Source organism: Sycon ciliatum, chromosome 10, assembly GCF_964019385.1.
Source record: "Sycon ciliatum chromosome 10, ocSycCili1.1, whole genome shotgun sequence".
Classification (NCBI taxonomy): Eukaryota; Metazoa; Porifera; class Calcarea; order Leucosolenida; family Sycettidae; genus Sycon; species Sycon ciliatum.
This window is the reverse complement of record NC_088652.1, coordinates 14,517,992-14,542,149: the sequence shown is the minus strand read 5'-3', so window position 1 is coordinate 14,542,149 and position 24,158 is coordinate 14,517,992. Positions and strand designations below refer to the sequence as shown.

Below are 24,158 nucleotides of genomic sequence, written 5' to 3'. Positions count from 1 at the left end.
AATTTGACGATTGGCCGAGCATAGTCCGCCAATGGCTAGCCACATGTTCGACATTCTCAACTCGCGCTCCGTAATTCCTTCGTTCTTTCTGTTTATATCGGTGTTAGTCGTCCCTAAATCCCCTATGTTTTGTCCTTTTCCTCGTTTCTTTTTGTTCTCCACCTGTTTTCCAGTAGGGCGGTGTTAATAGTAAAACAAAAACAAAAAAAGCAAAAGACAGTGGCTGTAGTATACCAGTCGTGGACTGCGGACTGTCGGGTTCGAGGCCACATGAGAGTTAAAAACCCGTGCATCAATTGAGTGTGCACCCGAAACCACTGCCCAAGCGACAATCGTCTGATGCTAATATCTATACATGCCTTGTCCTCGGTGATTGCCATTCAATGGAGAATCCCTCTCCATTCGATGGTTTGTAAACTTTGCTGTCGTGACCACAGGCACAGTACAACATAGACGTGCTGATGGCAGCCGCTGTGTTCCACCAAGAGTACATGGGGCTGGTTATGTACTCTTCGTTCCACTCATACCGTAGACCTTTCTCTGATAGTTACGTGTAGCTGAATAATCCGTGAAAAATCTCAGCTTCACGTCGTTACTTCATGACTGTATAATACCGACCGTACGCGTACACAAGCGTACACAATAGAAGTGTTTCCGCACATGCGTGAACTGCACGCTCCATCATCATGTTCATCATGACTGTATCGATCGCACTAAAAAGGTTTTTTCCTACAAAATCCACATATCTCCAGACACCCGGGGCGGGCGAATAATGGAGTGTGGCGGTGGGGCCAGATCAGAGGCCTCGGCTTCATATCTCCATAGCCATAATCAGATAATGGACGCACCAAAGGCAAAGGAGATCGGGTAAAAACTGAAAAGGTCCGTAAAACTAAAAAAAGCCGGCGTCTACTTAGTATAGTCATTCGTAGTACTGACGTAACGCTTGTGCACTCTTGCTAGTACCGGTAAGTAGTAGTACTAGTAGTAGTACTAGTAGGAATTTCGCAAGCAGCAATGCATGCCAATGCTGCCAATGCTGGCAATGGAGAACATAGACTATAGATCATGCACACAAACGTCAAACGGTGTAGGTGAATCACGTGCAACATCTCGCACTCCAAGTCGACTACCAGGTAGTCTGCGTGCACACATCCAGCATCTACCTGGTCCCGGTGCCCGTGCTAGCTAGGTCCAGCCGGCGACTACCCGATCGATCGAGTGAGTCACCTTTGCGGCCTGGGTGAGTGAAAACCCCAGGATTCGCAAGGCTGCACGCACGGCGCAAAGGATATACAGCCATGTACATTGTACTTCACGCATGTACTTCACGCGCGCGATCCGACGTCATTTTAGCAGCTACAATGTATTGTTGTAGCTCTGCGCATCGACCAGGGAGTCGTCAAAATACCAGTTTTTGACGCCTGACGTCTATCGACCCGTCCGATTCTCCAGCCTCTGAGTCAAGCGCAATGTCCAAGAAGCCGGCTTGACTGCGACTTACTACCTTAGCAGATGTTCGTATCCTACAAGACAGTGCAGTAGTGAGTTGACAAAAATGTCAAAGGGCTGTCAACAATGGTCAACCAACGACCACGTCGTCCTTGTGCGATAGTCAGGTTTACGACGGGAGTGCGGCCCCCGGCGCCAAGAGCACATCACTGACTGGAGCGGAGAGGTCGGAACACCACGGAGAGGCGCGCGCACCGCGTACAGTCCTTGGCTTGGATCTACGGACAGGCAGTCCGTGCAGCGCTTTGCGGACAAGCCAATGATAATAGTCAGCGAGTCTGAGAACGGCACAGATCATTCAGCTGACGGTTGCGGCACTGTGGACAGACAGTAAACATGGCTAGATAGTGGACTAGTATAAAGATCTACTGGCTGGAGTCCAGCCCTTCGTCTTTTCTAGATCAACTGGCTGTGTCAGTGAAAGAAATTTCTTAAACCGAAAATTGTGTTATCGACTGAGTTATTCTTTGGCCTAGAGGTGGAAAGTCTTGCAGTTTGCTAAGTGGACATGGTAGCGGTGCTTGCTGAGTGAGAGTCCACGCTACGTATGGTGCCATTGGTGGTGAGTACTTTGCCGCTGTGTTTCTGTGTGTGTGTGTGTGTGTGTACATTGAGTGTGTGTGTGTGTGTATGCGCGCGCGCGCGTGTGTGTGTGATATCTTGTGTATAATACGACAGCGTCTATACATGACGTCAATACATGACGTCAATACATGACGTCCTCGGTTGTAAACACACATTGGCAACCGAACAATTGATCCAGCCATGGGCTGACCGTCCGGATCGGTTCCGCCATCGCTGTCTGTGTCTGTGTGTGTGTGTACAATTTCACTTCGAAGTACCAGTGCATCTAGTCTCTGCTTCTATCAAAGCAATGTGCTGTATACTGGCTACCCCAGCAAGTGTAGGGTCTGCATAGTAACATGTAACTATCCTGGCCGTCCTATTCCGATGTGCTCTATGTGGTGTAGACCAGGTGTACATTGGTGGTCGATTCACATGGCTTCGTCAGCCTTTTGGTACTGCAAATCACTCTAGTCTTGTGTGTGCGTTCGTGCATGCGTACGTGTGTGCGCGCGTGTGTGTATGTGTGCGTACGTGCATTCGTGCGTGTGTGAATTTGTGTGTGTGTGTGTGTGTGTGTGTGTGTGTGTGTGTGTGTGTGTATGTGTCAGCTTTGATAATGAATGGTCACTACTTTATTGAATCACATAGGCGAGAACGAAAAAAATAGAGATCCCGGGCCCTCTCGCACCAAAATCGAGCCAAAGGCAATTTTTTTCTTTCGAGCACTTCATATACATGTGCAGTACTAATCGTGTGAGTAGATCTGCGACATGGAGTCACACAAACCCGGGCTTGTACGACTCCCTTATGTACAGATCAGGGCCATTGTTTGCCGAAATACAGAAAAAAATGAACGGGTAAACCGCGTACCTGTTGTCTGTAAAAAAATTGAATAAAAGTTATCGGCGGATAAAACTGTAAAAAATTTCAGCATTTGCATGCATACAATCATGTACGTAGGAAAAGAACTGTTAAAAAGTTCAGCATTGGCATGCAGACATAAATAGCTCAATATCCACAAGTCCTTTGCGTCTCTGTGTTTTTCACTGTTTTTATTTGACATTATTTTTCTTTACGGAGTTGTTGTTGCTGTTCATTTTGCTCCCCTTTCTTTTTCCCTCCCCTTACTTTTATTTATCGCCGTGGTTGGCAATCGCCCACTCTCTTAACATTGGCCGGTGTTTCCACCGAGTCTTGAGATGTTGTAATAAATATAAAATAGAAACATGCATACAATCGTGTACGCAGGAAAAAAACTGTAAAAAAAGTTCAGCATTAGGGCCTGGTCAGACTGCAGCAAAATCGAAATAATCCTGGGTTATAATCCAAATCTCTATAGTAACTTGCCGCCAGAGCGGCAAAAGCGAGAGTTGACACTCCAAAAAAAAGGAAGAACGGACCACCCTTTTCCGCTCCAAACAGGAGTTGACGCTGATACGCCACTGACGCTGATATTCACTGATTTTTTCATCTCGTTATTGAGGAGCTAATTGGCCACGGACAACGACAAAACTCATAAGGATGGTTGCCGATTGCACTGAAGGTATTGGCAATCCCCAAGGTGAAGGAGTTTGCCGTCATTCGTGGAGATTACCACTTGACGCTCGAAATGAATTTTGAATTTTCATTCTCCCCACATGTGCAGTGTGATCGCGATTCAAATTCTGGACGCTTTTCTTTTTTTGTCAGGCACTGGAAAGTTGGCGCAGTCTGATCAGGCCCTTAGCATGCATACAAATCATGTACGTAGGAAAAAAAACTGTAAAAAAAGTTCAGCATTGCATATTGGCATGCATAAAATCATATACGTAAGAAAAAAACTGTAAAAAAAAGTTCAGTAGTGGCATACATACAATCATGTACGTAGGAAAAATAAGTGAAAAATTCGCAAACCGCACGAATTTCACATGAGTCCTGCCCGGGAATCGTGATTTTATTTTGGACTCGCCTTAAGGCCACACCGTTTTTTATCTATGTTTCGCGTCCCGCGCGCGCATGTATTTCACAGCCGGAGTTCAAAAAACAAAAAAACGGAACAATTTTTTAAAAAACTGCAATACAAATTTAATGCAAACCCAGAAAACCGGAAAATGTAACTCAGCTCACACACATGTACAGTCATGTACATGTGTGTGCAATACGCTGGGCCGCAAGTCACACAATCATCATGCCGCCTGTGTTTGGACCACAAAGCATGGCAGAGGGGATACACTCATGTGCTCATGTACATGTACATGTACATGTACATGTACATGTATATGTACATGAACAGTGCCTCGTCGCTTCACTGTACACAAATGTAATGCACGTACACTGTTTTTTTTTTGGATGGCTTTTTTTTATTTTTTTCGCCCTCCCTCATTGATTTCATCGAATAAGGTGACGCGAAACAGAGAAAAAAAACGGCGTGGCCTAATACTGTAAAAAAAGGTTCAGCATGGCATACATACATACATGTACAATCATGTACGAACATGTAGAAAAACAGGAACAGCAGGAAACAGCTATGAAACGTGAGTTACGAAGTCTGAAGAAAATGTTGAATTGTCTCTGCTGGGATGACGACTACACCATAGCTCAGTGGTTAGAGCATCGCTGGCTACAAGCGAGGGTCCCTGTTTCGAGTCTTGGTGGTGACAGTCAATTTTTTCTTCAGATTTTTCCGGTTTGTGTCTTTCCCTCCAACCAGTGAAAGTAGCATGCTGGGAACATATTTCCCTCCACTGTGAACAACGCACATTAAAGAGAGTTGCAATACAATCAATGACACACTCGTGAGCTGACTTAGTGCCGGTGGAAAGAAAACTTGTTTCCTTCAAGACCAAGTCCTGAGCAAGGTGTCCAGCCATTTTATAACCATGGCAACCTGTGTACATGCTGCTATACATCATTCAAAATCAGGTCCAAGTGCCTGCATGGATGCACAGTTATTGAAGTTAACTTACACGGAACCAAAACAACATTAAACTATCAAATGTTAGCCACTGCAAAGTGTACATTGGTTGTCAGTGTTATCCTCCACTTTGGAGCTGAAAAGGCAAAGCGGATTCTGTGCCTGTGTCATACCTTAATGGGCCCCATCACCACACTCCATTATTCACCCCAGCTTCTCGCTAACGTTATGTAGTGATGTGGTGAATGTGGACCCGGCACGAGCGCAGTGTGGAGAGGTGGACGGTCAAGATTATTAATTAATAAATGGCCGAGTTTGTCGCTACTTTCATTCTTAGGGTGCCCCGTAAGAAGATCTTGAGTCTTTGGGGATTGCCCTATTAAAATATCAATAAATAATAATAATGATAACTTCTGAGCTTCTGGAGATAAGTGGATTTTGAAGAGAAAAAAACATAATGTTGCCATGCTGCTGCCGCCATGTTTTGAAGAATTGTATAGTAATCTCAGGACTATTTCTTTTGCTGCAGTCTGACAAGGCGAAACTAGGTGTTATGATTACATACATGTCGTGCCATGTATGTAGAGCTGGTCCCCGGTGAGCTCAACATTATTCTTGCTACTGAAGCATTCAATTCTTCTGTGCACACTTCTACTCAACTCCCAATCCAGGCAGAAGTGGCACAGCATGGCTGAGAATGTGTATTGTGTGGTGCTGTTTTGCCTAGTTATCACACACACAGTACAGTGAAACCTCTCTAAGGCCACCCCTCAAGGGACGAGAACAAGTGGTCGCCGTGGCCAGGTGGTCTTCTTATCCAGGTTCAGTGGGTCACGTGACCATATCCACATGTGATACATCGTTTTGATCAGTGCATCACAGTGCACACGCCTATGCTACTCTAGCACGACTCATGTGCCTGGGGTCCTCACACCTGTCAAATGTCGTGCATGCACCATGTACATCTACACTTCCTGCACTGATGTGTAGATCTACCATGCCTGGTGCACCATGTAATGCGTACATTTACATGACTAGCACTGTGCAACGCGGTCGTGGGTGGGTGGCCGTCGGTCGCGTTGAGCGAGTGGTCGCCTTATCCGAGGTGTTTTGAACGTGAATGCGTCCGTGACAAGGAAAAGTGGTCGCCATGGTCGAGTGGTCGCCATATCCGAGCGGTCGCCATTACAGGTTTTCCTGTATACAAGTAAAATTGACTGTAATTTCTCTCGTTTTGTCCGATGTACTACAGGTGAAACCATGACTACGGAGAGTCTCAGCAAGGAAGAGTATCTGCTCCGCCTTGTAAAGAGTAACAATCATGAGGAATTGAGGAAGGAAATCCTTCACGAGGACATGACATTGAAGAAGGCTGTAGCAAACTTGACATATACCAACGGAGAGGGAGCGAAGGAACCATTAGTGGTATGTGCCATGCACACGCACACACACACACACACACACACACACACACACACACACACACACACACACACACACACACACACACACACACACACGCACACACACATATACATACCCATACGCACACACACACACACTTACATACATACACACACGCACACACATGCATACACACACACACACACACACACACACACACACACACACACACACACACACACACACACACAGCTACTACTATTACTACTACTGCTGCTATTATGGCTTGGTTGCCGCATGGGCCACATCACTCTGAAAGGAGCCAGAGTGATTGCCGGGAGCAAAAACGGAGATGACGACTCAAGTCACTCTGTCGACGGAACTGATGGTTGCAACGAGAACAGCAGGCACCATATGATGCTCTGTTCGATCTTGGAAAGATGACTGACTGGATTATTTGAAAATAACCAAAAACAGCCAAGCCAGTCAACTTTGCGAAGACCTTTATATATCAGGAAAGCTGAGCTCAATGCCTTTCCAATGGTGTGTCGTTTGTGGAGATCGGATGCTTTTTCACAGAGTAACGGAAGTTTGTACACTGGTCTATTCACCACTTACACGATGCAAACCGAAGCGCGTGTATACATGTCATCAAAGAACCGGCATGGGGTTCAGGCGAGTGCATACAAGCCATCCGCACGCAAAGGGTTAACTCTTGGGTAATCAATGGTGCTAGTGAAGCATATCAGGTCAACTCTGATTTAGCCACCCACACTAGTAGCAAGTATCACCTTCACTGGGGGCAGGGGTAACTGCAGTTGGATCCCGGTACGGATACCCTGATGCCGTCAATTCTTTTTCTGCACCTTGTCCTCGCCCACTTACTGGGGTGTGTGAGCCAATAAGTGGGATCATTTTGCAAGTCCACCCAGAGTTTGGGGGATTTCAGGGGGTGTCGACCGTTGGGCGGTTCAATAGCCAGTTGAGTCTTCTTTCCAAGATTCTTTTGAGTCTCTCTCCCCTCTCCCGGGGAGACCCACGTGACCAGTTTGGGCAGTGAGCAAGTACAGTACAGTGTGTGTGTGTGCGCGCGTGCGCTCGTGCGCGCGCGTGTGTGTGTGTGTGTGTGTGTGTGTGTGTGTGTGTGTGTGATAGCACGTGAGCTACATATCAGTGTATACCAGGACCAGGACCAGGTGTGAATGCGTGCGTGTGTGTGATAACACGTGAGCTACATGGCAGTGTATACCAGGACCAGGACCAGGTGTGAATGTGTGCGTGTGTGTGATAACACGTGAGCTACATGGCAGTGTATACCAGGACCAGGACCAGGTGTGAGTGCGTGCGTGTGTGTGATAACACGTGAGCTACATGGCAGTGTATACCAGGACCAGGACCAGGTGTGAATGCGTGCGTGTGTGTGATAACACGTGAGCTACATGGCAGTGTATACCAGGACCAGGACCAGGTGTGAATGCGTGCGTGTGTGTGATAACACGTGAGCTACATGGCAGTGTATACCAGGACCAGGACCAGGTGTGAATGCGTGCGTGTGTGTGATAACACGTGAGCTACATGGCAGTGTATACCAGGACCAGGACCAGGTGTGAGTGCGTGCGTGTGTGTGATAACACGTGAGCTACATGGCAGTGTATACCAGGACCAGGACCAGGTGTGAGTGCGTGCGTGTGTGTGATAACACATGACCTACATGGCAGTGTATACCAGGACCAGGACCAGGTGTGAGTGCGTGCGTGTGTGTGATAACACGTGAGCTACATGGCAGTGTATACCAGGACCAGGACCAGGTGTGAGTGCGTGCGTGTGTGTGATAACACGTGAGCTACATGGCAGTTTATACCAGGACCAGGACCAGGTGTGAGTGCGTGCGTGTGTGTGATAACACGTGAGCTACATGGCAGTGTATACCAGGACCAGGACCAGGTGTGAGTGCGTGCGTGTGTGTGAAAACACGTGAGCTACATGGCAGTGTATACCAGGACCAGGACCAGGTGTGAGTGCGTGCGTGTGTGTGATAACACGTGAGCTACATGGCAGTGTATACCAGGACCAGGACCAGGTGTGAGTGCGTGCGTGTGTGTGATAACACGTGAGCTACATGGCAGTGTATACCAGGACCAGGACCAGGTGTGAGTGCGTGCGTGTGTGTGATAACACGTGAGCTACATGGCAGTGTATACCAGGACCAGGACCAGGTGTGAATGTGTGCGTGTGTGTGATAACACGTGAGCTACATGGCAGTGTATACCAGGACCAGGACCAGGTGTGAGTGCGTGCGTGTGTGTGATAACACGTGAGCTACATGGCAGTTTATACCAGGACCAGGACCAGGTGTGAGTGCGTGCGTGTGTGTGATAACACGTGAGCTACATGGCAGTGTATACCAGGACCAGGACCAGGTGTGAGTGCGTGCGTGTGTGTGATAACACGTGAGCTACATGGCAGTGTATACCAGGACCAGGACCAGGTGTGAGTGCGTGCGTGTGTGTGATAACACGTGAGCTACATGGCAGTTTATACCAGGACCAGGACCAGGTGTGAGTGCGTGCGTGTGTGTGATAACACGTGAGCTACATGGCAGTGTATACCAGGACCAGGACCAGGTGTGAGTGCGTGCGTGTGTGTGATAACACGTGAGCTACATGGCAGTTTATACCAGGACCAGGACCAGGTGTGAGTGCGTGCGTGTGTGTGATAACACGTGAGCTACATGGCAGTGTATACCAGGACCAGGACCAGGTGTGAATGCGTGCGTGTGTGTGATAACACGTGAGCTACATGGCAGTGTATACCAGGACCAGGACCAGGTGTGAGTGCGTGCGTGTGTGTGATAACACATGACCTACATGGCAGTGTATACCAGGACCAGGACCAGGTGTGAGTGCGTGCGTGTGTGTGATAACACGTGAGCTACATGGCAGTGTATACCAGGACCAGGACCAGGTGTGAGTGCGTGCGTGTGTGTGATAACACGTGAGCTACATGGCAGTTTATACCAGGACCAGGACCAGGTGTGAGTGCGTGCGTGTGTGTGATAACACGTGAGCTACATGGCAGTGTATACCAGGACCAGGACCAGGTGTGAGTGCGTGCGTGTGTGTGATAACACGTGAGCTACATGGCAGTTTATACCAGGACCAGGACCAGGTGTGAGTGCGTGCGTGTGTGTGATAACACGTGAGCTACATGGCAGTGTATACCAGGACCAGGACCAGGTGTGAATGCGTGCGTGTGTGTGATAACACGTGAGCTACATGGCAGTGTATACCAGGACCAGGACCAGGTGTGAGTGCGTGCGTGTGTGTGAAAACACGTGAGCTACATGGCAGTGTATACCAGGACCAGGACCAGGTGTGAATGCGTGCGTGTGTGTGATAACACGTGAGCTACATGGCAGTGTATACCAGGACCAGGACCAGGTGTGAGTGCATGCGTGTGTGTGATAACACGTGACCTACATGGCAGTGTATACCAGGACCAGGACCAGGTGTGAGTGCGTGCGTGTGTGTGATAACACGTGAGCTACATGGCAGTGTATACCAGGACCAGGACCAGGTGTGAGTGCGTGCGTGTGTGTGATAACACGTGAGCTACATGGCAGTGTATACCAGGACCAGGACCAGGTGTGAGTGCGTGCGTGTGTGTGATAACACGTGAGCTACATGGCAGTGTATACCAGGACCAGGACCAGGTGTGAGTGCGTGCGTGTGTGTGGTAACACGTGAGCTACATGGCAGTGTATACCAGGACCAGGACCAGGTGTGAGTGTGTGCGTGTGTGTGATAACACGTGAGCTACATGGCAGTGTATACCAGGACCAGGACCAGGTGTGAGTGCGTGCGTGTGTGTGATAACACGTGAGCTACATGGCAGTGTATACCAGGACCAGGACCAGGTGTGAATGCGTGCGTGTGTGTGGTAACACGTGAGCTACATGGCAGTGTATACCAGGACCAGGACCAGGTGTGAATGCGTGCGTGTGTGTGATAACACGTGAGCTACATGGCAGTGTATACCAGGACCAGGACCAGGTGTGAGTGCGTGCGTGTGTGTGAAAACACGTGAGCTACATGGCAGTGTATACCAGGACCAGGACCAGGCGTGAGTGCGTGCGTGTGTGTGATAACACGTGAGCTACATGGCAGTGTATACCAGGACCAGGACCAGGTGTGAGTGCGTGCGTGTGTGTGATAACACGTGAGCTACATGGCAGTGTATACCAGGACCAGGACCAGGTGTGAATGCGTGCGTGTGTGTGATAACACGTGAGCTACATGGCAGTGTATACCAGGACCAGGACCAGGTGTGAATGCGTGCGTGTGTGTGATAACACGTGAGCTACATGGCAGTGTATACCAGGACCAGGACCAGGTGTGAGTGCGTGCGTGTGTGTAATAACACGTGAGCTACATGGCAGTGTATACCAGGACCAGGACCAGGTGTGAATGCGTGCGTGTGTGTGATAACACGTGAGCTACATGGCAGTGTATACCAGGACCAGGACCAGGTGTGAGTGCGTGCGTGTGTGTGATAACACGTGAGCTACATGGCAGTGTATACCAGGACCAGGACCAGGTGTGAATGCGTGCGTGTGTGTGATAACACATGACCTACATGGCAGTGTATACCAGGACCAGGACCAGGTGTGAATGCGTGCGTGTGTGTGATAACACGTGAGCTACATGGCAGTGTATACCAGGACCAGGACCAGGTGTGAATGCGTGCGTGTGTGTGATAACACGTGAGCTACATGGCAGTGTATACCAGGACCAGGACCAGGTGTGAGTGTGTGCGTGTGTGTGATAACACGTGAGCTACATGGCAGTGTATACCAGGACCAGGACCAGGTGTGAGTGCGTGCGTGTGTGTGATAACACGTGAGCTACATGGCAGTGTATACCAGGACCAGGACCAGGTGTGAATGCGTGCGTGTGTGTGATAACACGTGAGCTACATGGCAGTGTATACCAGGACCAGGACCAGGTGTGAATGCGTGCGTGTGTGTGATAACACGTGAGCTACATGGCAGTGTATACCAGGACCAGGACCAGGTGTGAGTGCGTGCGTGTGTGTGATAACACGTGAGCTACATGGCAGTGTATACCAGGACCAGGACCAGGTGTGAATGCGTGCGTGTGTGTGATAACACATGACCTACATGGCAGTGTATACCAGGACCAGGACCAGGTGTGAGTGCGTGCGTGTGTGTGATAACACGTGAGCTACATGGCAGTGTATACCAGGACCAGGACCAGGTGTGAATGCGTGCGTGTGTGTGATAACACATGACCTACATGGCAGTGTATACCAGGACCAGGACCAGGTGTGAGTGCGTGCGTGTGTGTGATAACACGTGAGCTACATGGCAGTGTATACCAGGACCAGGACCAGGTGTGAATGCGTGCGTGTGTGTGATAACACGTGAGCTACATGGCAGTGTATACCAGGACCAGGACCAGGTGTGAGTGCGTGCGTGTGTGTGATAACACGTGAGCTACATGGCAGTGTATACCAGGACCAGGACCAGGTGTGAGTGCGTGCGTGTGTGTGATAACACGTGAGCTACATGGCAGTGTATACCAGGACCAGGACCAGGTGCATGTGCGTGTGTTCATGTGCATGTGTTCATGTGCATGTGTTCGTGTGTACTTGGTGTGGTGATATGTGTGGGGCGGGGGGGGGGGGGGGGGGGGACGTGCGCGTGCGTCTGTGCGCGCGCGTGTGTGTGTGTGTATGTTGCTTGATTTTGTGTTCATGCCATTCCTCCATGCCAGGGTCGGTTGCTATTCAATGCTTGCCGTGATGTTCGGCTGGAGTGTGCCTGCTTCCTTGCGGACTGTTGCGGAGAAACAGTGATCAACCAGTGTTATCTCTATACTGACGGAAATGTAGGTCTATGTGCATGAGTGCTTGGATATGCATTGCTGACACTGCCCCAGTTACCAAGCACACTGCTTTGTAATCGGTGATTCACACGACAGCCACTTGCACGTTTTACAGCGAGTGATTTACGAGGAAAGTGACTGTGTGGATTCACATGGCTGCACTCAACGACAGGCACTCAATGACAGGCACGTTTGCATATTTGAATGATTCATCCACCAGCTGCCATGACTATTTCAAATTTTCAAAACATACGTACAATAATTATGACGGTGAAAAGAGCCGCATAAAAAATCGAGTCTTGTTTCGCGTTTTTTTGGTGTAAATGTACTCGTACCCGCCACGATTATGTGAAAGTAGGCCCCCAGCTCGCTTGCACATTTCAGCCACTTTTCTCATTCACAGGTGAAATACCATAGCAACGTTCCGGTGCACGTGGATTTGCCTGTCGTGTGAATCGCCTATAACTTACACTTACTGGCTTTAGATGTGAAAGGCAAGGTGGTTGTATGCGTGTGAAATCTGTGCATGTGATTACTTCTTTCCTGGAGGTTAGGGGGTGGGGTAGTTAGGGGGTGGGGTAGTTAGGGGGTGGGGTTTTTAGGGGGTGGGGTAGTTAGGGGGTGGAGTAGTTAGGGGGCATATAATTGTGATACATGAAGTAATTTTTTAAAATATGAAAGTTTTATTCCATCACCTGATTTTATGTCAGATATGAGTAAAACACTGCATTCAGGAAGTAGACACATGACTCAGCGTAACTTAGCAACTTAGCTACAGTACTGTTGGTTTCCGAAGAACTGAGGGATCAGCTTCCTAGCCTAGACAATTCTTATTATCATGTACTACAGTCTATGCACAGTTTGAGTTACCATGTATACATTGGTATGCTGTGTTAGGTTAGGTTCTAGCCTGGTCGCTCTTCGGCGCTACGTTCTTCGGCGCCCGGCAGTACTGTGGTGCAGTACTTTGAAATACTTTTGAAATTGTCAGATCCAAAGTGCAGAGGAAGATACTGACTCCTGTCTTCAGAACAGTGTGATGACCTGTTTGGGTTGAACAATGGACCCATTGCCCAATGACGAAATTTGTACATAAGCACCCGTCACGGCCACCTGGGCATGGTCGTCTGGGGTGTTGAACAGTGCATTGCTGATCCCAGCGTACTCACACGCATTACTCATGCATTCCATATTTGGCAATGTGCAATGGGTCAATTCATGTATTCCTGTGGTGTTAACAATGTCATTTCAAATAGGTTTCAAAAGTGCAGATAATAATTATGCAACTATGGCCAGGTTATGTTGAGATGACCATAACCTGACCCCATTGCAGGGGTAACTGCAGTTAGATCCTGGTGCGGATACCGTGATATCGTCAATCATTTCTCTGCACCTTGTCCTCACCCACGTACTGAGGTGTGGTGAGCCCAAAAGTGGGATCACTTCCAAGTCCACCCACCAGAGGTTTGGGATTTCAGGGGGTGTTGGCCGCTGGGCGGTTTAATAGCCAATTGAGTCATCTTCCCAAGGTTCCTTTTGAGTCTCTCTCCCCTGCTCGGGGGGAGACTCGTGTGACCAGTTCTGGCAGTGACCAAGTAAAAGTACCATAAAGTACGGCCAGAACGCCCCGTCTCACGACCGCGCCCCACCCTGAATTACGGAAAGAGGACATTCGTTTCCGGCAGTAGAAGTGAACATCGTATGGCCTGGTGCGACTGAAGTGGTACAGGGTTCACTTTGTTTTTGCAACATTGGGGTTGCGTCGCATTTTACTTGAAAGGTGAGCCATATGAACTGCAGTGCCCAGCGCTGCAGCCAGCACGAACACCGTGGAATTTACCTTCACCAAACATCTGTTGCTTCACTACGACAGTCGCTGTGTAAGTTTGTGTATGACCCTAGTACAGACCATCTTACACACTCGCAGCCACCCTGCCTCTCCAGAGTGACCACGAAAGGACGGGGCGCTCTGGCAGTACTTTACGGTACACGTACACGTGTGTGTGTGTGGGGGGGGGGGGGGGGGGTGCGTGCGTGTGTGCATGTGTGCGTGCATGCGCGTGCGTGCGTGTATGCGTGCGTGTGTGTGTGTGTGTGTGTGTGTGTGTGTGTGTGTGCGCGCTTGTGTGTGTGTGTGTGTGTGTGTGTGTGTGTGTGTGTGTGTGTGTGTGTGTGTGTGTGTGTGTGTGTGTGTGTGTGTGTGTGTGTGTGTGTGTGTGTGTGTGTGTGTGTGTGTGTGTGTGTGTGTGTGTGTGTGTGCAGGGCATAGCTTAAGGATTTCATTTAGCTCGGACAAATGTCCTTCCGTTTTGAAATCTGTCCGGACATGCCCGGACATTTTCCACAACACATTTTCAGATTGTTTCTTCTTTTTTTAGTAGTAATGACGTATATTCACAATGACTCATTATGTGGACGTATCTCACACAATACTATGTACAATTCGCCAATTTACTTGTATTAGAAACTAAACTTTTTTTTTACTGACGACAAATGTATGTACAAGAAAGCGTTGCAGTCAAGAATTTTGCGAACGCGATATGCTCCTTGCAGAGAAGGTAAGTCAGTTCGAATTTGCGTCGTGCAATAGCGGCAGCACCATCGTCCATCTTGCACAGTGCCTTCGCAATTGGAGCGAATTCGAGGGCATTTCGAGCGGGTCACTCTTGCCTACGGAAAAGATTCATTGCTCGTTTATGCATCTCCGTTCCAGCATAATCCTTGAACGCTGATATTCGCAGGTTCTTAAATCCGGTTATGAAAGCCTCGCTGAAGTTTTTACAACTGGGGACTCTGTCTACAAACTTGATGCACACGGAACAGTTCAAACATTCTGCTAACAGCCGATCGTTCTTCTGCCGGTCATAAATCAGCCAGGAGGAAGTAGTCAGCTCTGCATCATTGTCCGAGATCCACTTATCGCAAGTAGCGGCCTTCACACCATGGACTTTTTTGCCCGGCAGCAAGTCCTCTGAATCTCCCTTTCGCTTTCCACAAGACATTCTAAAAGACTATCAGCATTTCTGGTCAGTGAAAGAGTGAAAATAAAAGATGTCATCTTCCTCTCAAGAGCGAACAACTCAGACTGCAGACTGCATTTCAACCTATCGATTCAAGTGCGAAGTCGACACCATGTACCAAAGGTCGAAAGTGTGAATTGACTGTAGCAACCGCGTTGCTACAGGCGGATCAAGTAAATCTGGTGAAGTCTACGCCTGAGGCTACGGTGTAGACGTGTTAGTTGTTCGATATGCAAGTCGCATTTGGCACGAAGCTCCGAAGAAAGCCCAACTCTGCATAAAAAGGTCGAAAGGTCGCTGCTCTTTTTTTCCTTTTTGACCGGACACTATGTCCGGTGAAATTGAAAACGTCCGGTCAGTGGCCGAAAATGGCCGGAAAATGTCCGATGTCCGGCCGTTAATCTATGCCCTGGTGTGTGTGATTGCTTCTGGGTGGTTACCAACAGCCAGTGCTGGCCAGAGTATGTCGTGTAATGTGTTCGCAGGAAAAGTTGAAAAAGACTAAAAAGCAGGGATTCACTGGCCAGAAAAAGCCACTTCATAATAATTTTTTATACCAGGCTGGATAGTGGCTGTCAATTCTTCAGCCTTGCAAGCTGTTGACTGGTGCAATCCCGGCACAAGTTGCTATGGCTTCTGCTGTAGCATTGCTATCATCGCCTCTGGCAATGGGCGTCAAATGGTCAAATGGTCAAGAGTGTGTGCTTATGGTTGTTCTTTGGCCGGGGGTCTGTACATGCGTGTTGTGTGTGTGTGTACACATCCTATCACTACGTGTGTTGTTCTTACTAGGGTATACGGCGGCGCACTCCACTACATATGGCATGTCGGAGGGGTCACATTGATATGGCCAAGCATCTTGTCAAGTGTAAAGCCAACGTGGACAAGACTGACAATGTAAGTTGCACACCACTCTGCCTGTACATTGAAGAATGACTCAAGATTGGCTCCGGTACTAATCAGAGACACCTGGGTTTTGCCTGTACTGCAACAGAGTCAATGCAGATGAACCACATTGACTTCTGCCTTAGGTCGGAACCTCGGATCCATATTATCAAGAGAAGATAAACAAGAGTGTGCAACTCCGGATCTCTTCTGCACAATCTGCAGATACCCCTGCTCACGGCGGAATTTTTTGTTGATGTCACCTTTTTTTCTTGGAAAACACGCATTTTGCCACAGAACAGTGTGAGAGCACGTGCTGGGCACCGACCTTGTAATATAAAGCCCGGCCAAGTGCACAAGGCAAAACTTTCCAAAAGACTTGAAGCGTGTGCGTCATAGAAAAGATTACGTCAACAGAAAATTCCGCCGCGGGCCAACCCATCCTGGAGTGGTACACTCTTGTTTATCTACTTGTGAGGCCCACAAGTAATCAGTTCATATTCATTAGTTCATGCATTATTCATTTGGCCTGGGTAGCTACTTGCGCGCCCATGTTTGCCATGGCTACCCAGGCCCTTTATATTGGGTTGCTTCTCTCTTCAACACTCTCTCTTCAATAAGCTCTCTTCAACTCGCTCTCTTCAATAATCACCATGTAGTCGTTTCGTTCGTCCTGGTCTTAGTCATCCCGTCTCTAATAAATGTCGTTCCACCAACCTACCTGTTCCCGTCGTCAGTCTCTTGTTCGAATTCAACATACTCTTAGTATTATGAAGATCGACAACCATGGATTATTGCAGAATGTCAATGATATGGGCGTGACCACTACAAAACCCATGTAGAAATTACGTGGAGAATAGAAGACAGTCTGTTGTCAGTAACATGGATATAATTTACTATCGTAAACGCCCATTTCATCCTAAATGCATGCGAATCATTCTATAATAATAGATGCAGGCAATCAGTGGATAACTGACTGGTGACTGTCTAGCCTAACATTATACTGTAATCCACCCTATTTTGTATTGAGTAGGACACCTAACTGACAATCAACTCTAGCACGTCTTGGATGGGCACTCCAACAGCCTTCAGACTTGGAAGATTTGAAGTTATAGGAATAACATGGAGGAGAAGGTGCACGCAACCAAGATAAGCACAAGCTAAAAGTTTTAGTTGTGAAGGTCGTTGACGGATGTACACGCATGCTAATGACGATACTGGCAAGACCATTCGTCAAACCGCGATTCAAGGACGCAAGACAACATAACATGCAACTTGTGTGGTGCTAAAGATTCGAAGATCAATTGAATAAGAAGCTAAGATAACTCGAATCATGCAAAACTGAACGTCTCAGAAAAACTGTACTGTACTTCAACTATGACAATTTGGATGCACAATGAGCAGCAGTTGGGGTTGGTTCATATATCGCCGGTATACGCCGGGAGCCACCGGCGGTGAGCCTCTTGCAACCTCTCCCAGTGAATTGCAATGATATGAACCAGTGCAATTGTAACAAAATCATACTGTAACTAATCGCATGGGTCCAGCGGCAAAGTTGGGCAGGCTCAACTCTTGCAATCCCAATCTGCTCCGGCACCGATCCCGTACAATTTTGACCAAAAGTGGGTTGTGAACCGTTTGCGCCGATGATCGCCGGTGCCAGGACCCAGACTTTGTCAAATTTTCAAACCAAGATTCGTCCTAAATTTTCCTAAATGGAAGCTAAGGTTGAGATACGTTCGCCATTCTTATAGTCGCATCAATGTGGCAAATAAAGTCAGCATACCAACCCGTCCTTCCCGCATGATCGGCTTGACTGTGGTGCAGCTTATGAGACAAAATACAATTGAAAGAAATAGAAATATGAAGGATGCATTCGCAAGCTCTTGTGACTTCATCAATGTTTGAATGCAGAACTTCGACACCACCGCTTACTAGACTGCAATGAATAGTGTAGAAGTAGTTTCATGATCTGATTCTGCACTACTTTGTAATGAATTTGGTACTACAGCAGTACTCGAACCGTATACAGGACAAACCGTGAGGTGGATCACCGCCAGTGCTTCCCGGCGCCGATTTGGCTTATGTGAACCAACCTTAACAAGCAGCAGTTTCACACGACAATCGTTTCGCAGCATAAAAAAGGACGGCTCATCAGGTATGCAAAGATGGAGTCAGATGGAGAGCCAAGGATAAATTTATAGCAAAGAAAAGGACCAAAGAGCTACAAGATACGCTATATTGTCCACTAACACCACCAGTTACTTGGAGCAGACACTTTCTTTACCAATCACTCTGTCACCAAAGTCACAACATCTTCGTTCGTTTTTTGGAGCATTTTATGTCGCCATGACGCCGAGACCTTAGGTCAGCTGAGGAAAAAAGCCTCACCATCACTATGTATCTAATATTGCAGGGCCGGAGGCAGCTTCCGCGAAGTGGTGCGGCCGAAGGGCCATGTTTAAGGGCCATGTCTGGGGGCCCTCCCCCAGAACATTTTTGGAATTTAGACGGCAAATTCTGCACTCTGGGCGACTCCCTGTACAAAATCATACATCGAAACTTTTCTCCCCGGTTTTGGACGTTCCACGCCCATTTTTTTGGTACGCCCATGGCCGTACCGGCCGTACCAGTGGCGCCGGCCCTGTATTGACTGAGTACGAGGTCAATATAGGAAATAAAAGCTGACTAAAAGACCGAGGCGAAGCTGAGGTCTTTTACGAGGTCTTTTATTTCCTATACTGACCAAGTACGAAGTCAATATTAGATTTATCACGACTGACCAAAGCATGTGTTCAATCGCTAAAAAGGAGTCGAGTATAAGCGGTCAATATAGCCTTAACTGATGAGTGAAATATGCAGGAATATTTGACTGCTTAGGTATGGCAAAAATCAATGTGAGTCTAAGGGAGTGATAAGCTCCCATATTTTTGTATTTTTAATTTTTTTACTATTGAACACTCACTGCATGATGAACTAAAATGAGGAGAAGAACTCGACACAATGGTACATATCCAGCAGGACGGACTGGGTGGGACCTGTGAAGCTCAGCCAACCCAGGGTCTCGGCATCACAGCTGCACATGTGCACCAAAGGAAACAAAATAGGGAGTGGAAGGGCGGGGAGGGGAGCAGGAGATCAAGAACTCTAAGGGTAGGAAAGAGAGTAGGGGGGAGGAAACCAGGAAACTTGTTATTCCAAGATATGAGTGCAAACAAGTATGCAAACAAGTACAAATATAGCAGTACAGGTCCTCCCTCGTTAGTAGATAATCTCTGGGCCATCGAAAAAGTTATCTTATAACGAGACTTATCTTGTAGCAGGACTTGCAGCTAAAGGTGAAATAGGCAGTACTTCGTACTTACCGGGGCTACCCTCGATACAACATAAATTATCAATGCTTCAACTCGTTATAAGATAATTGAAAATCTCCAAGTTACTCCAACATAACTCTTCCTTGGATACAAAGGATCGTCCATATTCACGAATACATAGACATAATACGTTTCCTCTTTCTGCTTTATCCTACGTGTTTTGGCCTTGGTCCTGCATGGTCAATATTATCTTATACTGAGGGTTTGGCACTCCAGGGACCTGGGCAAAGGGTCGTTATAACGGATTTTATGTACTAACGGATTATGTTGTAACCGGACCTGTAACCAGTTGTATAGACCATGTTTTGCCAGAGGATTTCAGATTTCTATTTACTAACGGAGTTTATGTAGTAACCGGACTCGTTATAATGAGGGAGGACCTGTATCAAGATCATGATGCTGAGGCGAAGGTAGAGGCTGATTGCCGTGCAGATTTGACGAAAGATTAGAGTGAGAATGGAGGAGAGTTAGAGAGAGATAAAGACGGATGGATTGGGAGTTGGATGAGAAGGGAGTGCTCCGAGAACATGAACAGGGTCATACTGGCATTAGACTAGGGGGCGATGTCCGTGGCCAATGACCAGCCCGACCGTTTCAGGTAGCGGTAGGTCAGAACCTTGAACTGCTGCATCCCTTTGGCAGACGGTGCATTGCGGAGGAGAGTGGCTGGCAGTTCATTCTAAGCTTCGATGAGGCACTCCGGGAAAGAGCGCAGCGCAACATTGCACGATCTGGCAGGTAGGGCTGTCTGGAGTTGAAGCTCGTGCGCAAGGTTGGCTGCCGAGCGGCGACGTGTGGCAGGCGCGATGGCGGGTGCGATGGCTCTGGCTGGGCGTGTCGCTGCAAGAGCTGGTGGGCTTGCGATATAATGGAGCTTGTACAGAGTTGTGAGGCTGGCCACACGGCGCCGCAGGGACAGAGTGTCCATTGCAGCCCCTGTCCCAATCAGGGTGAGGGCACGATGCTGGACTCGGTCCTGCTGTGGGAGATGGTTAGCCGCAGCTCCCATCCATACAAGTGGGCAGTACTCCATTAGAGGCGGAATGAACCCCCGGTATGCTGTGGCCCGGCCCGGTGGGTCCAGGACATGGCACGCTTTCCGGAAGAAACCAATTCGCTGTGTGGCATGCACTGCAGTTCCTCGAAGATGCTCCGAGTATGGTAGATGGGCATCAAACGTCACTCCAAGGAGCTTCAGCCGCGAGCATTCCGATACCGCTGTGCCATTGAACTTGATGGGTGGTGTCTCCCAGGGTCTGTGGTGGCGGGACACAGTCATGGCCTGTGATTTCGTTGGCTCAAAAGTGACACGTCACTGAGCACCCCATTCAGCAAGTGCATCCACACCAGCTTGGAGGTTGCGGCACACTTCTGTCACAGCATGTGGCATTGGGATGTGGGCATAAAGCGTGGTGTCATCTGCGTTAACAGCCGGGGTGATCCCTTCCGGTAGGACGTCGCAGGCGTCATTCACGTACAGCAAAAACAGTGTGGGCCCAAGGATGCTCCCTTGTGGGACCCCAGCATCAATCTTGTATGGTTCTGAAGATGCTCCGCCGACTACTGCCTGCAACTTACTGTCATACAGGTAGTCAGACAGCCAGTTGAGGAGGGGACCAGTGATGCGGTATGACACAGCATTGTGGAGCACGCCTCGGTGTGAAACTTTGTCGAATGCTCCTGCTATGTCTACAGCCAGCACGCGGACTGCGCCACCACGGTTGACTTCGGAGATCCAGGAGTGGTTGAGAGACGCGAGAAGGTCAGATGTGCTGAGCCCCTGCCGGAATCCGTACTGGTGGATGTACAGGGCCTTTTCATGCTCAAGATGATTGATTATGGCAGTGTTGACAATCTTCTCCATGACTTTGGAGACAACAGATAACAAGGACACAGGTCGGTAGTTCTTAACAGCAGAATGACATTGCTTCTTGTTTATCGGGACCACACGGGCTATTTTCCAGAGAGAGGGCCGGACATGGCACCGAAAACATAGTGAGAACCTTTGAGCACTGCTTCAGAAATCTGGCAGAAATGCCATCGGGTCCGGTAGCCTTGGTTGGATCCAGCTTGCGGAGCTGGCGCTGGACTGTCGCTTCCCGAAATCGGACAGTTGTCAGGGTAGATGTACACCTAGGAGGAAGGTCAGGAAGGTCGGAGTGCTGTAGACCTTGATCACCCAGACTGCATTCGCTCGCAAAGAATTCTCCAAAGCAAGTAGCCAGAGCCTGAAGCTTGCTTCAGGAGTGACCACCATTGCTTGTTCCGCTGTGATCCATGTTTGAGCCGATCTCGGATGCGGGCAGATTCTTCCTGCTTTGCGAGACGAAGGCAATTGGCAGAGGCTCGGACTTTGGCATTGTAGTCAATGAGTTGCTGGTGGCAGGTGGGGTGTCTCCTGAGACGGTTCCATGCATTCTTCTTTGCCTGGGTAGCGGCTGAGCATTCCGGCGCCCACCAGGATGGATCTGTTGGTTTCGTTGAAAGTTCTTTGTGTGGGATGAAGCGATTCATGACTTCCATGACAACAGCAGTTACTGATCTGCAGGACGCCTCGGGGTCTTCTGATATATCCCAGTTTGCTGTTGAGTAGAAGTGCCGAAGCCGGCCCCAGTCTGCCTGAGCATACCTCCAAACGCGCCGTTTAGTCGGTGGTTCGCGGAGTGGGGTGGCATCAAAAGTGGCCACAACGGTGTCATGGTCTGATGCTCCAATGGGGTCCAGTACATTTACCACCACTGAGGTCTCCGAGAAGTCCTTGAGTATGAGGTCCAGGGTGTTCTCACCACGTGTTGGTTGAGTAACGTGCTGGCGGAGCCCGTGAAACGCAGAGAGTTCTTCCATGTATTCACCAGCTGGTGTAGTCTTCGTGCTGCATAGCCAGCTTTCATTATGAACATTAAAATCCCCGGCTATCACAACGCTGTTCCCGAGGGATCGAGCTTGATCCATGACTGAGTCAAGATACTCAAGCAGAGAGACATCTTGTCCAATGCACGACCCGGGTCGGTACACTGCACATGCAAATACTTTCTGGCCATTGTCCAGGTGCAGGCGAAGCCAGATGACCTCATGGCCATGGCAGTTGATGTCACTCAGGTGGTCAAAGGAAAGGGAGTCCCGGACCCAGACTGCAACTCCGCCACCTTGAGCAGATCGGTCAAGTCGGAGGGGTGGGTGGAAGCCCGGCATGGAGGAGTCAGATAGTGAGGCTTTCTCCGGGGTGAATTTAGTCTCTGTTACGATGGCGATGTCAGATCTGCTCCTCTGCAACAGCATGCTGGAAGGCTCCAAACTTTGACAGCAGCCCAAAAGCATTTTTTCAGCAGGAGCTTCATTACTGGGTATGTCCTTGCGCAGCTGGTGTTCATTGGTGTTTGTGTGGCTGAATCGCTCCAGCTGCGGCAGCCTCTTCCTCACTGTCCCTATCGCCTCTGCTGCCCACGTTGCCGGCACCAGATGCCCCAGATGAGCTGTCACCCTGCGGCCGTTTGTGGTGTCGCCAGGCTCGAGCGTAAAGCGGTCGTGGCCAGAAGTTCGCAGCAGTGACTGTTTCTAAACCAGTGGCGTCGAGCGTCAATCGGGTGGAGACTTCCCCGTCTTCCGTGGTGTGCATGCTGCACTCATGGACCTTGACGGATTTGGCCACGGCCACAGATCGCTGTTGATTGAACTCTGCCACTCGCTCCTCTGTGCAATATGCAAATTATGTTTTGTCTTCAAACCAGGCTTGTATTCAAAACAGGCTTCCGAACAAGACAGGCTTTAATTGGTGTGCTGGCGTGCTGCAGTGTCTGCTTTGTGCTGACCAGCAAGTGAAATCCCGGCACTCCGTACAATCCCTTGCAGCTAGCTGCCCAGCGAGGAAAGTCTCGAGTGGGGGCCTCTCGATCTGCTCCCTCATTCGCCTGGCATTCAGTAGCACGTCATCGCCAAGAACTTCAATTCAAAACAGTTTTCACACGGCGCTTCAAGCCTTTTTCTTCGTGAACTTGCGTACTTCGATAGGCTGGATCGACGTCGTCCTGGTTCTCCTCACTATCGCCATCATGGCTCTAACTAGACACGATTTATTCACCATATTCCGTAGCAGCAGCAGCAGCTAGCGCAGAAATTTCGCCGTCCCAGAGTGTAGGAGAGATGGAATCGGGTTTGATCAGCCCAAAACCTCTTCGTCGTGACTAGAAGAGTAGCAGGGAATATTCTTCCAGAAGCCCTTTGACTTCCCTGACTGCTGAAGCCCTTCCTGCCATGACTGCCACTTTTTCGGACATGCGGTATTCTCTTTGGTTCCACTTCACTGCACTCGAGCGGCCACGCGACACAACCTTTTTATAAAACATCATTTTTTCCCAAAAAATGATTTTCACCCTAAGCCTCGTTTCGCAGAAGTTGGGCCATATGACAATAGTGGAGATTTGATAATAATACAAGAAAGACGCAGCAAACTCTAAGAGCACCAAAGAAAAACTTTACCATGAACAAGAAAGCCACCAAGACAAGGCTACCTCTTGCCCAGAGGAACAGTCCCGAAAAGGTGCTAGGAAACCAGAAAAGGATACAAGAAAAGAAAAAAGTGCAAATTTCCGTACTGCAC

The 24,158-nt window shown here is 48.8% G+C and overlaps 1 protein-coding gene across 1 annotated transcript in view; it reads left to right on the top strand.

Annotated features, from left to right (window-relative positions):
* The first annotated feature begins 1,463 nt into the window (after positions 1 to 1,463).
* LOC135825930 (ankyrin repeat domain-containing protein 27-like) overlaps positions 1,464 to 24,158 on the top strand; it is a 75,834-nt gene continuing 53,139 nt past the window's right edge. Inside the window, exons 1-4 of the mRNA XM_065338572.1 lie at positions 1,464 to 2,074; positions 6,225 to 6,397; positions 12,172 to 12,285; positions 16,095 to 16,199. Coding sequence (XP_065194644.1) covers positions 6,233 to 6,397; positions 12,172 to 12,285; positions 16,095 to 16,199 — 384 coding nt within the window. The 5' untranslated portion in view covers positions 1,464 to 2,074; positions 6,225 to 6,232. The remainder of the gene's footprint in view (positions 2,075 to 6,224; positions 6,398 to 12,171; positions 12,286 to 16,094; positions 16,200 to 24,158) is intronic.